Source organism: Micromesistius poutassou, assembly GCF_964030765.1.
Source record: "Micromesistius poutassou genome assembly, chromosome: 9".
In the NCBI taxonomy this organism is placed as follows: domain Eukaryota; kingdom Metazoa; phylum Chordata; class Actinopteri; order Gadiformes; family Gadidae; genus Micromesistius; species Micromesistius poutassou.
The window spans coordinates 8,452,197-8,465,611 of NC_140279.1; the positions used below are offsets into that span (position 1 = coordinate 8,452,197).

General features: G+C 46.3%; 1 protein-coding gene across 5 annotated transcripts in view; it reads right to left on the bottom strand.

Annotated features, from left to right (window-relative positions):
• The window catches only part of prrc2c (proline-rich coiled-coil 2C), a 38,705-nt gene that overhangs the window by 10,194 nt on the left and 15,096 nt on the right, over positions 1-13,415 (bottom strand). For all 5 annotated transcript variants that reach the window (XM_084473003.1, XM_084473000.1, XM_084473002.1 and 2 more), the window contains exons 15-20: positions 10,872-13,304; positions 7,505-7,668; positions 7,027-7,181; positions 6,543-6,936; positions 5,680-5,765; positions 1,452-1,646 (exon numbers count right to left, since the gene is read on the bottom strand). In XM_084473003.1, coding sequence (XP_084329129.1) covers positions 1,452-1,646; positions 5,680-5,765; positions 6,543-6,936; positions 7,027-7,181; positions 7,505-7,668; positions 10,872-13,304 — 3,427 coding nt within the window. The remainder of the gene's footprint in view (positions 1-1,451; positions 1,647-5,679; positions 5,766-6,542; positions 6,937-7,026; positions 7,182-7,504; positions 7,669-10,871; positions 13,305-13,415) is intronic.

A 13,415-nucleotide genomic window follows, 5' to 3' on the forward strand; every position in this document is an offset into this window, starting at 1 on the left:
CCGATTCAGAGCCTCGTCACTGGAATCCTCCCCGTCCCATAGCGTGTCCGCTGACACTCCAGCTCTCTTCTCGGCCGGGGGGCACTGCTCGCGTATTTTGTAGATGTGTCACTAATAATGATTTTTTTTTATATTTGAAATAGGCCTACATTTGAACATTTTAAGCTTGCAGCTTTGCAGCCACTCATGCAGGTATAGGTCTCATGAGTTCAATTGCTCACCTGTCTTGCCAAATGCATTGCTCGTCTTTTTTTATTTTTTTTTACCAGATTGCAAAGTGGCACTTTTATTTTCTCTTTTTCTGAACTTGATACAAGTCTTGACACAGCTGCACTTTTATTTTCTCTATTGTTGAACTTGCTGTTATTTGATGTTATTGAGTTAGAATTTAGATACAACATGATGTAACTTGATGTTACTTCAATAAATGTGGAGATGTTAAGCTTGGCGTATTTCGTTAGCGTTGTGTTGGGGCGATGGGGGCAGGTGGGGCTTGAACATTCCCCCTTGTCCAAAGTGGGGGGTGACCGAAAAAGTTTGAGAACCACTGATTTAACCCAATAATCAAACTTTGAGCAGTCAAAAGGCACATGGGTCAAGATGAACTTCTCTAAAATGTATCCAGATCGGGCCATAGGGGACAATATAACAATTAACTGAAAATGACAATTTTGGATTTTTGGCAAAAATTGGATTTTGGATAATTTTGTTATATTTTCTGACCACTTTCGCCTTTACGCAACCTGTAAAAAGGTAACAAAAATAGCACCTGGATGTACGGCCTCTTGTGCCTTTTGAACACAAGATCCAAGATTGGATCTTGTGTTTATTCACACATCACAAGATCCAATCTGACGCTATCCTAGCGTTGTTGACCGTATGCGAACAAAAAATCCTAATGTCTGCGTCAGGGTCTTAAAAGGTGACATATTATACCACCAGATGCGAGTATGATTAGCCGCTATAAGCCGTTTAGAAAAACTGCCTCTTCTGACATCACAATTGGGCGTGTCCACCTAGATGTGTGCTGGATAGATGAGCAACGTTTGCTACAATCCACTGGGTAGGCTGGTAGACTGATCTATCCAGCACACATCTAGGTGGACACGCGGTCACACGTGGTCACTTCCGTCCTCACTCCTGGCGTTTCCCGTATTTCCCGGATGCTAGTGGTTGAAGGGAAATTACGCCGTTAAGACTCCACAAAATTGCCCAGGGTGTTTCCATTTTAAAAGTACGGATTTCCTTGAGATGAGCAGTGATTGAAAACATTTGGGATAATGTTATAATTAATAATATATAATTTGTTAAAAATTACAAAATATATAATGCAAGTGTCAAGTCGTTTTTACATATATTTACGGGGAAACCTTTCATATTCTACCTTTCAAAGACTAAATGAATGATTTATTCAGCAATGATTTGTAGGGGCCCCGGCGTCCCTCTGGTACCTTCTGTGTTTTGATCGTTCCGGCACGGGGCTGTTTCTGCCTCTGTTCCTTGGGGGCCGGCAGCTTGTTTTCGGCGCAGGTCTCCAGCAGGGCGGGAACGCCGTCACTGTCCGTGCTGCCGGTGGACGACGGCGCTCCGAACTGGATGCTCTCCATTCCCAGCTCAGTGCTCGCCTCAGCTCCAGACTTCACACCCTATGATAAAAAATAATGATGGGGACATTATTTATAATGGACAGCATGGAAAGATTACAATGATCGGTTGTGCTGACCAGATGAGAAAGCCAATTGCTGATTGCTATATTCCTTATGAGCCAAAACATGCAAAGACTGGTAGAGGATGAAACCAGGGACTCCACACAAAGACTTTACTCCGGTTCCTCCCCTGTACACCTTTTGGTTTGCCACACCAGGTTTTTCACTCATCATTTTTGGGGGCACCATTGCTTCCCAGTTACCTTTCCCAACTTCCTACCCCTTGGTCATACCATAACAAATTATCATGTAATAGTGAAACAAAGAATATTGCAATGTCTATGTAGGAGCCTTATTAGGGACCGAGCAGAACCTGCAAGGTCCCTATTGTAATTGGTCCGTTTATTAGGGGTCCTACGGAATCCGTAGGAAACCTATTGTATTCGTTAGTATTATTATTATTATTATTTTTATCCTGACTTTTTGGCTCCAAAAGTTATAAAAATTGGCAGGCTTGTAGAACTCATAAAGTTAGTAAAGGAATCAAAAGATGGTCCAGAATAACACATAGGTGGCGCTATAACAAGGCCTTGAAGTTCAGGACTTCAACAGGCTGCCATTACCACTAGGAAGGTACAATTTGTATGAAACTTGGTATACATGCACCATTTGTCATGATGAACAACTTTCACATTGCAACCCATATGGTCAGACCATTGGGATATAGTTCAGTGACCACAACTTGACCAAACACCCACACATTAACTCCTTTGGTGCTGAAAGTGAGAAAAGCTCCAAACTTGGCACACATGTACCAGGTCACTGTGGGACTATAGGGTGATCAAATAATAGCAATAAGGCAAAAGATGGCAGAGATATGTATTTTAAAGTGAAATACATGCATATGTATACAGCTCTACAACATGTTTAAACAGCTCCAACATTGCATCCAAAAGACCTAGGCCCAGCTTTTGAATGTGGCTATTAAGAGGAGATTCCATAGTATACCCATGCCAAATTTGAAGACTATATCTGAAAAAACAACCAAAAAACATTAGTTTGAAGTTATCCCTTCTGAACCATGGCCTCACTACAATGCAGGATGGGCCTTAAAGGGGTACACACGTTATTTTGCAAACATCCGTTTGACAGTGGATTTTGACACAGTAGGCTTTAGTAACATGGTTGGTGATTGTTTTGATATGTTAACTGCCGGAAAACCAGTTTTTAAGGCACCATACCTCCACATAGGAAAGACTTATATTTCTCAAAATATACTCCAATCTGCCCTTGGCAGTCTACGGTCATACTGTCGGTCATACTGTCAAACTGTCATATTGTCGTTCATACAGTCATACTGTCATACTGTCAGTTATACAGTCATACTGTTGGTCATACTGTCATACAGTCATACTGTCTGTCATACTGTCGGTCATAGTGTTGGTCGTACTGTCATACTGTCGGTCATACAGTTGGTCATACAGTCATACAGTTGGTCATACTGTCATACAGTTGGTCATACTGTCATACTGTCTGTCATACTGTCATGTGAGAATGTCAAAATCTCTTCTCACTGTCTCTCCCCTCACATCATATTTAATGTGGTATTTGGACTTCCGGAGCACTAGGGGGCAGAAGGTTAACCCCGCCTTGGCCAGGGAAGTTCCCCTTATTATTGGTATGGCCCAATCAGTCCACCTGGGACTCATTGGCTTATATAAGGGGAGTCTCATTTTGTGGCAGGTGCTTGCTTGACAAGAGGCCAGTACTAGAGCACATGGTATATGTGGAGGCTAGGCTGATGGCTAGGCTGATGGCTAGGCTGATGGCTAGGCTGATGGCTAGGCTGATGGCTAGGCTGATGGCTACTAGGCTGGTGGCTACTAGGCTGGTGGCTGTTATACCGTAGGACCCCGTTATTGTTGCTGGCAACTATATTTATTCTTATTATTAGGGACCGAGCAGGGAACCTGCAAGGAACCTCTTGTAATTCTTGGTTTTATTATTATTATTCCGACGCGTTTGACTTACACAGCCTACACCGATGGCACGCTTTTTACAAAACTTACTGGACGCATAGAGGTTGACCCAAAACTGGCAGACAGCAAATATTACACTGATTGGCCCAAAGGTGGCGCTATACCAACTGCCCAAAAATGCAAACTTTGCACAAGCATAACTCGCAACCGGTTTGACCTACACTCATGAAACTTTGCACACAGATGCATATCCACATGCTGAACAAATATGCCTCAAGAACATACCACTTCCGGGTGGTCAGATTTTCCGCCATTTTGAATTATGTTAAAAACTGTAAATTGCCTAACGATTTTGGTTTTTGGACTTTGACAAAAATCCTTTAGCCCATATCATCTATAGCCCAATAACATCAATCTGACAAAAATATTAGTCTGTAGAATAAAGTTTAGAGCACCCATGAGCCATTGAGTTCTAAAACGGGCGTGGTTTAAACTGCGAAAATAGTTAATTGCTCATATCAACATAAAGTTGGACTCCTATGATGTTGACCCCAATACAAAACTTGTTCAGAATCAAATTCTGAACACGATGAACCCAACATATTTTCAAATGGGGCGTGACATCAAAATGGGCGTGGCCTGTAACTTAAATCACTACAGTTCATAGACGCAATGTTTGATCTGTAGCTCACATACCAAAAATCGTGTTTGTCATATTTGTAGCGCCCTCTACAGGAACTTTAAAAAGCAGCCCCTGCGCCACGTTTCACCAATGTGTATGAAACTCGGTAGGCACATATAACGTGCCAATACCTACAGAAAAGCCTCTTGGACCCATGCCCCAAAACCCACAGGAAGTCGGCTATTTTAATTTTTCATTTTCGCTCTCGGCGGCCATTTAAAATTTTTTGCTTTGTATTTGAACGAACTCCTCCTAGGGAATTTATCGGATCTGCTTCCAAATTGGTCAGTACAGTCATGAAATGGTGGTGAATAAACGCCGTGCTATTTGGGACTGTACGTTGAAGGGCGTGTCCGTGGCGTGATGTCAAAGTTGGCCATTTTGAATGGAATTTCACTTTTTCGCATTGTATTTGAACAAACTCTCCTAGGGAATTTATCGGATCTGCTTCCAAATTGGTCAGTACAGTCATGAAATGTTGCTGAATAAACGCTGTGCTATTTGTGACTGTACGTTGAAGGGCGTGTCCGTGGCGTGCCATCAAAGTTGGCCGCTTTGAAATTTTTTCACTTTTTCGCCTTGTATTTCAACAAACTCCTCCTAGGGAATTCATCTCATCTGCTTCTACAGATTACATCAATTCGGGAAAAATTTTAAAACTGCGTTTTTTTAAAACTGCGCGCAATGATGAACGGGTCCTCGTACCGGCTTGCGGCTGCGTCACGTGCGGTCCTAACATGTGCACATCTTGCCAGCGCACATGTTACGACAGCACGTGACGCGGCCGCAAGCCGGTACGAGGTCCCATTCATCACTGCGCGCAGTTTTAATGATTTATTTATGTTTAACCCCATGAAATTACATACAATTTCAAAATTTTGAGCTTGATTTAAACTATTCAACATTTCTACTGCCACCACCACCTCAGGTAGTACCACTACTACCACCACCACCTCAGCTAGTTCCACTACTACCACCTCAGCTAGTACCACTACCACCGCTACTACTACCACAGCTAATACTTCTACCACAGCTGCTACTACAACTATCGCTTACTCAGCTGCTACTACCACTACCTCAACTTCAGCTTCAATGGTTTTCAGCAGTGCACTGCAATACATTTCAGCTTCCAGGTTGCTCAGCAGTGCAGTGCAATACATTTGACTTTTCAGGGTTTTTCTGTTTTTTTTTCTACTCATTTTGCATTTTAGATTTTTCAGCATGCTTTGCGCTTTTCATTCAGCTCTTAGCGTTCACACGCATTTTTCTGCAGGAAATGCATTTTCTAGTTAGGATTAAGAACCATTGATATAAAGAATGTTTTTTTTCAATGCGGTCAACAAATGACCGACAAAGCATGCAAGAGTCTTACCTCAGTGGTCACAGTGCCTGTGAAAGATGTGAGTGGTTTGTTCCAGGCACTGACTGAGGGTGGCTGTAATGGGCTGATTGGACCAACTGGAATAAATAACACAATGCATTAGCTATAGCCAAGGTCCAACGTGCATCAGTACAGTAGCAAAAAGTGCATGCAGCCACATCCAAGACTTAAAGTTGCAGAGTGTAGAATTGAGTGGCATCTAGTAATCCTCGGTTGGGGTAGCAAGATGTCTAAAAGGGTGCCAACAAGTTTGAGCTACACACACCGTCCATTGATTGGTCGACAGAATTGTCACTTACATGTGACACTGGGATAATAACAAACAAACGCAGTACCCACAAGGTATTTCTAGACAACAGCGAAACCTTAGTTTATTGAAGAAAATGTTGTGCAAAGTTTGCGGTCCTTCTTGGATGTCCTACATTGTTGCTCTTTGTTTATTGTGTCACATTCTTCTTTTTCCTTGGATTTATTAGAAGGCTACACTCTGTCGGGCTGCTATGAGGTCACGATGCTTAAGTAGCTGCCGCGGCTATCGCCATCCGGCTTAACCCCGCCCTACCATAAGGGTACTGTCGGCGGCGGAAACAAGAGCCGTAACTGAGCTGGGTCAAACTGCACCATCACTACTGGGCCAAGGCGTGCTGGGCCTAAGCGCACCCGCCGGTGTAAACTTGCCATTACAAGCCACCGCAGCTTTTCTTACATTGCTGGAAAAAGGAGAGGTAAGGGGGGGGGTTCTGCTTGTTGCAATTGTGAACCGCACTGCAAGGTGCCCCTAGGATTTACACACAGCACCTTTAAACTACCGATCAAGTCAATACACTGGGGAGTGTGTTCACCGTCTTACTCACGTTTCTTGACATCAGGGAGCCCAGCGGAGCCGGAAACCTTGTTCTCCCAAAGCTCCGTACCGAGGGTGCTGTGTGCTTGCGAGGTGGCAGGCGGCAGGCTCTTGGAGGTGAAGTCTACGGCAGGGGAGGCGATGGGAGGCAGAGGGGCCACAACTCCCTCCAGAGGTTGGGGGACAGTGGCTGGTTGAGAGAGGGCTGGGTGAGGGTGCTGGGGGACAGAGATGGGGGCCTGGGGCTGGGAGGGGGTACTAGATATAGAAGCAGCCAGCGAGGGCTGAGGCTGGGAGTTTTGTTGTTGATGGTTCTGTTGTGATGACTGTTTCTTTGCGAATCTTGGTGGCAGTTTTCCTCCACCTCCTCTTCCCTTCTCTCCAGAGCCTTTCTTACCCCAGTTCTGCAAGAGAACTGCTGGTGTTAGGACTTTATCACTAACCTCAATAGAGATGTGCTTAAGTAACATAAGAGCCATCCGCCATTGTCTCACCTGAGTGGTCTGCTCCTCCTTCTTCCGCTTCTCCTCATCCTGCAGTCGTTTCTGCTGCTTGCGAGACACCACCTCGGTGAAGCCATCATCCACGGCACTGGACTGAGGGTCCTCCGTGGTGGTGACCTCAGGGTGGTCGTCTATGATCACTACACCTGAAGTGGGGGGGAAGACTGAGTTAGGCTGACACACAAACACAGCACTCCAACATTTGTCTTTTACTGAGTGCACTGCTCGGATAATGGCAACAGATGGACTGGAGATTAAAAAAAAAAAAAAAAGATCATACAAAACAGTGTCCATCATTAACACCTGCAATGATTTGACCTTTTGGTAGGATGATGAGGTTTATATAATGAAAAAGTGCCATTCGATTTTGCCGTTTTTCCAACACAAAATTGAAAATGTTAATTTGTGACCCTGTTCCCAAACAATCAAATGATAAGACTGAAGAAGGGAAAAAAGCATGTTTCCTTACTGGCGTAGTTGTTGAGGTCAAACTGGGAGAGAGCGTTCTCTTTGGGCTTCTTGGCGGCCTGTTTGGCATCATCTTTACGGCGTGCGGGCAGATCTTTAGAGCCTCTCTGGGCCACCAAGCCTGCAGCTGCTGAGGAAGAATCTACATTCTGCTGTCCTGCAGCACTGTGGGATACATAGGATGTAAATTTGGTCAGAGACAAACACATGCTTGGGGGACCATATACACTAAATAAATCACGATATGACACGTCGCTGAAATTATACAGTACAGCTTATATTAAGGCTATGTAAAAGGATAAAGGTTTACAACTGGATTGCTAGTTTCGCACCTCAAATATTTTGGTATTAGGATTAAACAGGCATCTGCTTTAAATATTTTGTATACACACACTTTTGAACAATCCAATTAAAGCCAACAGAATTCAAAAATGACTTTTTTTAACCCTCCTATTATGTTCAAATAAACTTACAACTTTGATGTTTGGCAATGTAAACATGCAGAAAATGAAAGTCTTAACCAAGTTTCTCTTTCAGCTACTTTAGGCCTTTCTACTGACCATCTTTATAGCCCAGTAAATAATACATGACTGCCCCCAACCTCCCCTTATACATCAAGTATCCAGAGGACCATAGCAGCTTTCCCTTTTTGGATGTCATGTCAACCACTTGGTGGTTGAGATACGTCAACGGGGTTTGATTGTGTTTGAGAAACCACAGGTCAGTATATCTTATCTCACTGGCTTCATTCTCATCAGAGGAGGAAGCTAAATAATCAGGGTCCTCCTCAACATTATCCTCAGTCTCATTCACATCCTCATCTAACTCACTTCCAACCTGAAAGATCTTTGACAAAATATCAGTGGCAGCACATCTTGTCCTCTGTCTGGTGGTTATTTTCAAAATGTTTAGTTGAGGCACAAATGCAAAGAGAAATGGTTTAGAGGGCTGTGTGTGCAGCCCATATAAGTTTGTCTCCAACCCCATGTTGCATGAATTATCAAAGTTCTCGCGGGAACTATGTTTGCCCCATCCAACATACTGCAAGAATGATCCGAGTTCCCATGGTTATGTTTGCCCCACCCCCCGTGCTGCGAGAATAATCAGAGTTGTTATGAGTCCTGTCAGAGATGTTGTGGGAACTGTTTTTCTCACACACACACACACACACACACACACACACACACACACACACACACACACACACACACACACACACACACACACACACACACACACACACACACACACACACACACACACACACACACACTAGTGCTAGGGGTCAAAATTAACCCAACAACACCGATGTGTACAGGACATGTTTTTTATTTAATTTTTGTATTTCATGTTTACCCCAAGTCGTAAAAAATCGAGCTGAAAAAAGTATGTTAACCATGTTAATGGAGACAGTAAACATTGAATCGGGTCAAATTGACCCCTTAAATAATAGGCTGGGCACTAAAACGATTATGATATGTATTGCGATAGACATGTAATCAATATCAAAAGAAAATGCGTTCGATAAAAAAAAAATTTCCGCTTGGTTCCAAGGTTGGAAGCAAGGTTGGTTGCATGAACAAAGGCACGTGTCCTCTGATACCTGGAGTAGAGAGCAACGTATGGAGCGACACGCCAATGGCCAATCATGTAACAGTATCAAGTTTTGCTGCGCCATCTCGTCTCGTGTGTTTCATAACAGAAACAGCGCAATGTGAGAAACGAAATTGTAAATAATATATATGAAGATAGTTCTTCTCAGATCTCAGGCTTCTCTATGTTTACATTCAACACTGCAAATATTTTTAGAACACTTTTTTGTAGCACATGTTTTTGAGCCCTTTATAATTGATAACTTAAGTTTTCATTGTGATGTTCATTTTGTTTATATTTATTTGAGTTTTCCATGGTTGTGTTGACATTCCTTTTCCCTGTCTGCCTACAATCAGGGGAAGGTTAAGTTTAAAATAAAACAGTTTACGTTTATATTTTTCTCCTGGTCCTTATTTTAAATAGGTCATAAAAATTATCGATATCGACCGATATGAAACACTTATATTGTGATAGTTTTCAGCCATATCGCCCAGCCCTAAGACAGTGTACATTATTTTTGAGAACTAGTGGAGGAACGACTCATCCCATAAACCATTGCAAACCTTTTTGCAATGGTTCCAACCCATTAGTTTAGCGTATTTCTTGCATCTTATAACCTCTGTCATTATTGTTAATACAAGGTCTGTGTCTGTAGTGGTTTCAAATACATCACGAATAAAACTTATTTTTCTAAAACCAAGATGTTTACACATTCTTGTTTGTGGCAAAGCAAGAGTATGCGTCAATTATGTAATCAAACTTGTTCCAGGTATTTGCTAAGCCACTGTGGTTGGAAGTGTAATCCAGATCCAGGGTTTAACACTGATGGCCACACAGGGGAACGGGAGGAATGAATTGGCAGCTGCCGCTAATGTTCAGGTGTTTAATTAGTTTGTAAGCTCTACATCATGTCCTGACATTCCTGCTTAAACTATTAAAGGGTGGAAACGGCACCGTGTTGATATTTTGTTTATCATAGGTTGCCAAGAAGCATTATTTCCCCAGGTAAGATATAATCTCTAGAGTTTGTGTTTTGTTTTTGGATGAGCCGGTGCATTAGCAGCTTCCTACTCCTCACGTAATGAGCTAAACTTATCCCTGCATAATTAAGCCTAACCTTACAGTGTTTGTGTTCTCCACGCAGCAAAACACTGTAAGGCACAAGACTTTATCAGCAGCAGCGGAAGAACTCATGACCCGCCCTACTCTGCCTCTCATTGGCTAGTACTTTTTGATAACTTTGAAAGCAGGCATTTGATTTTATTATTATTATATCATGCTTTATTTGACTAGTCTACTACTGTCTGTCACAATACACATGGTAAACAGGAAATTAACATCTCTAATAGGTGTTACACTAAAAGTAGGCGGGCACACATTTTATTCCTCAGCAGAAATGCCACCTTAGAGAACAGACTAAAGATACCTTTGGCAGAGACTATATTTAGCTCGTCATGAAGAATCTGCCAGCCTGTAACTCTTAAGCAACAAGGGCAATGTATTGCAAGTGCTAGGAAATGTTGGGTTTCGGGAGAAATGTGTAATACAGACCAGTTGTCCTACTTGTAAAGCATCGTCACACAGCCAAGCACGAATCAGGCACATAAAAAGGTTGGTTATCATTGAAAGTAGCATCAATTGGCCTACTCTTTGTACCTGACAGGAAAAGTTATTCTAACCAACATGCTGAAGTCTTATCCATTGTGCTGTTAAGAGTAAGCTTAACCAATTAAAGCCTCAAGAATTACACAAGGGCCCATTTGTTTGAAACTCACCCTCTGCGTCCGGTTTTGGCTCCTCCCCGTCTTTCACCCTTGCCTGCAGCGTAGCCACGACCCGGCTTGGGACCGCTGTTGCCCCTGCGGTTGGGCCTATCCGGAGGCCTCTGGCTGGAGAAGCTCCTCTTGGAGGCTGCAGTGCCGTCGCGTCTGTGACCTGTGTCAGGCGGGGTCCTGGTGGGGGTCATGGAGCCCTGAGGGGCAGCGGGTGGAGGGGCAGATGCATGAGCTGCGGCGGCCGCTGCGTTGGCCGCCTCAAGCGCTCCCCGCCTCTCCTCCCGTTCCCGTCGTTCGTTAAAGTCACTGCTCTCGGACGCCGTTTCCCATTCCTCGTTGGCTTGGTCCGAGGAGTTCTGGTTAGACAGGTCCGGTGACTTGGTGCCGCCGATGGTGACGGTGGGGCTGCCTGTGTCTGGCAGGGACGCTTCGGTGTGGGAGGAGGCATCAGGGGCAGGCACGGTGGCACCTACTTCTGCAGGCATGGTGACTGGGGTTCCCGGTGCCCTGGAAATGGCCGGGGACATGGTGTGGGGCACAGGGGAGGGGACGGCAGTGGTGCTGGTTGCCGGCACTAAGGGTAGCGGGGCAGGGGGGATGGAGGCCGTGTCTCCCCCAGCCAACACTGCCGCTTCCCTCTCCTTCAACCTACGGAAACGCGGAGGCTTGTCCTGCCTGGGGGGCCGGGCGGGCCTTGGCCGACGAGGCCTCTCCCTGCTACCCTGAGGCGCCCCCTCCCTAAACTTATTGCCATCGTATTTAGGAGGCCGGCGATCGTTAGCTGGGTGGTCATATCTTGAGGATGCAGACTCCGTGTCCTCTGGCCTGAAGGTCTCCATGGGTTTGGAGGGCCACTGAGAGGACTCTCTAGTACCAGGCCTCCTGAGGGGAACCGAGCGGGAGCCTCCTCGCTCCCTGGCTCCGCCACGCCTGCTGTACAGCCCTCCCCGACCCCGCCGAGATGGCTCTCCCTTGGGGAGAAAGCCTGGCTTGGGCCTGCTCTCATCCTCCCCTCTTAACCCACCTCTCTCCCCGTTGTGAGGGGGTCCGAAGCCCGGCTTGTGGAGAGCGGGCCGGGCCTCGCTGGGCAGTTCCCGTCTGAGCGGTCGGTTGGGTTTAGTGCTGGGCTCTCGGTCCGAGGGACCCGTGTCACTGGCCGACTCTCTTCCGCCCTCGCTCTCTGAATCTGTGTCAGAACCACGTCGCCGCCGGCGCTTGGGCATGACTTCAAAGTCAGAGCTCTCGCTGCGCGTCTCGCTCTCCTCCCTATTCCGGAAAGCAGCGGCCCCGCCCACTGGGAGATCACCTTGGGCGCGAGGATCCCGGTAAGGGTACTCCCCTCGGCTACGACCGCGACCCCCCCTGCTCCTCCCACCGTATGTCCCTCTGTAGCTCCTACCTCTGGCATAATACTCTCCGCGGCCGCGACCTTTAAAGCCGTCTGCAGGCCACTCCCGGTCCCTGTCCATCTCCCTTTCCCGGTCCCTATCCCTCTCTCGCTCCTCACGCCGGTATGCCCGTGGAGGGAGATTTGACTCTTTCCTGGGGGGAAGTTTGGGTTCTGGATGCTTGATATGACCTGCTGGTTTCTCTAGTTTCTCTTCCTGTGAAGACACGGTTGGGACTCCAGAAGAAGGCTGAGAGTCTCTTACCATTTGCAGGTCATGGCCTACCTCAGTGGGCTCGGCTGCCTCTCTTGGGCCTTCACTTGGAGCCCTGGACCCCTCTGAAACGGCGGCGGCAGCGGACTGAGCTTTAGGTGCAGCTTCCTTTTTGGGCTTCTCTCCTCGCTCACCCTTCTCGTGTCTTTTCTCCCTCTCCTCCCGCTGTTCGCGCTCCTCCTTCATGTCCCTCAGGACGGGTTTCTTTATAGGGCCCGACCGGCGCAGGGGCCTCTCTCCATTTGGACCCTCCCTTCGGCAGGCTCCGGACCTCCCGCCCCAGCGCAGCTCGGCTTTCTGCTTGCTGGAGGCGGGCAAGGCCAGCTTCTCTGGCTTGTGGAGGATATCAGCCGGTGTTGTAGCCCGGCTACTGCTCAATGGCTGGGAAAATGACTCATTCCGTAGCTTCTCTTCGGCTTTCTCCACCGCGTCGAGCAGCTCCATAGATTTAGCACCCAGGGACAGAACTTCGAACCTGGGCTCGTCGATTTTTATTGATTGGTTTGAGCCATGGGACACGCTCCTCTGAAGCATGGCCTGGCCAAGGGCTTCCACCTCCTCCCCGCTAGGCAGGCCTGGGTCATCCAGGTCGAAACCAGCACCCACAGGGGCTCTGTCCAGAGGGCGTGTGAGGTCATCTTGGCCATGTCCAAATGGAGACAGTGCCTCTGCGGGGTCCCGGAAAAAGTCAGTTTTTCGCGAATCCAGTGAACTGTGGTCCTGGGGGTACATGGCAGAAAGGCCTCTGTCCAGATCCAACCCAGAATCCAGCCTGCAGAACAAAAAAAACATCTTGGATCAAATATAAAAATCTCTTTACAAGTGATTTCTGTGGGTTACGTGGGGATTTTTCTTGCATGTACATGCAGTCCCGGGGGGTTGA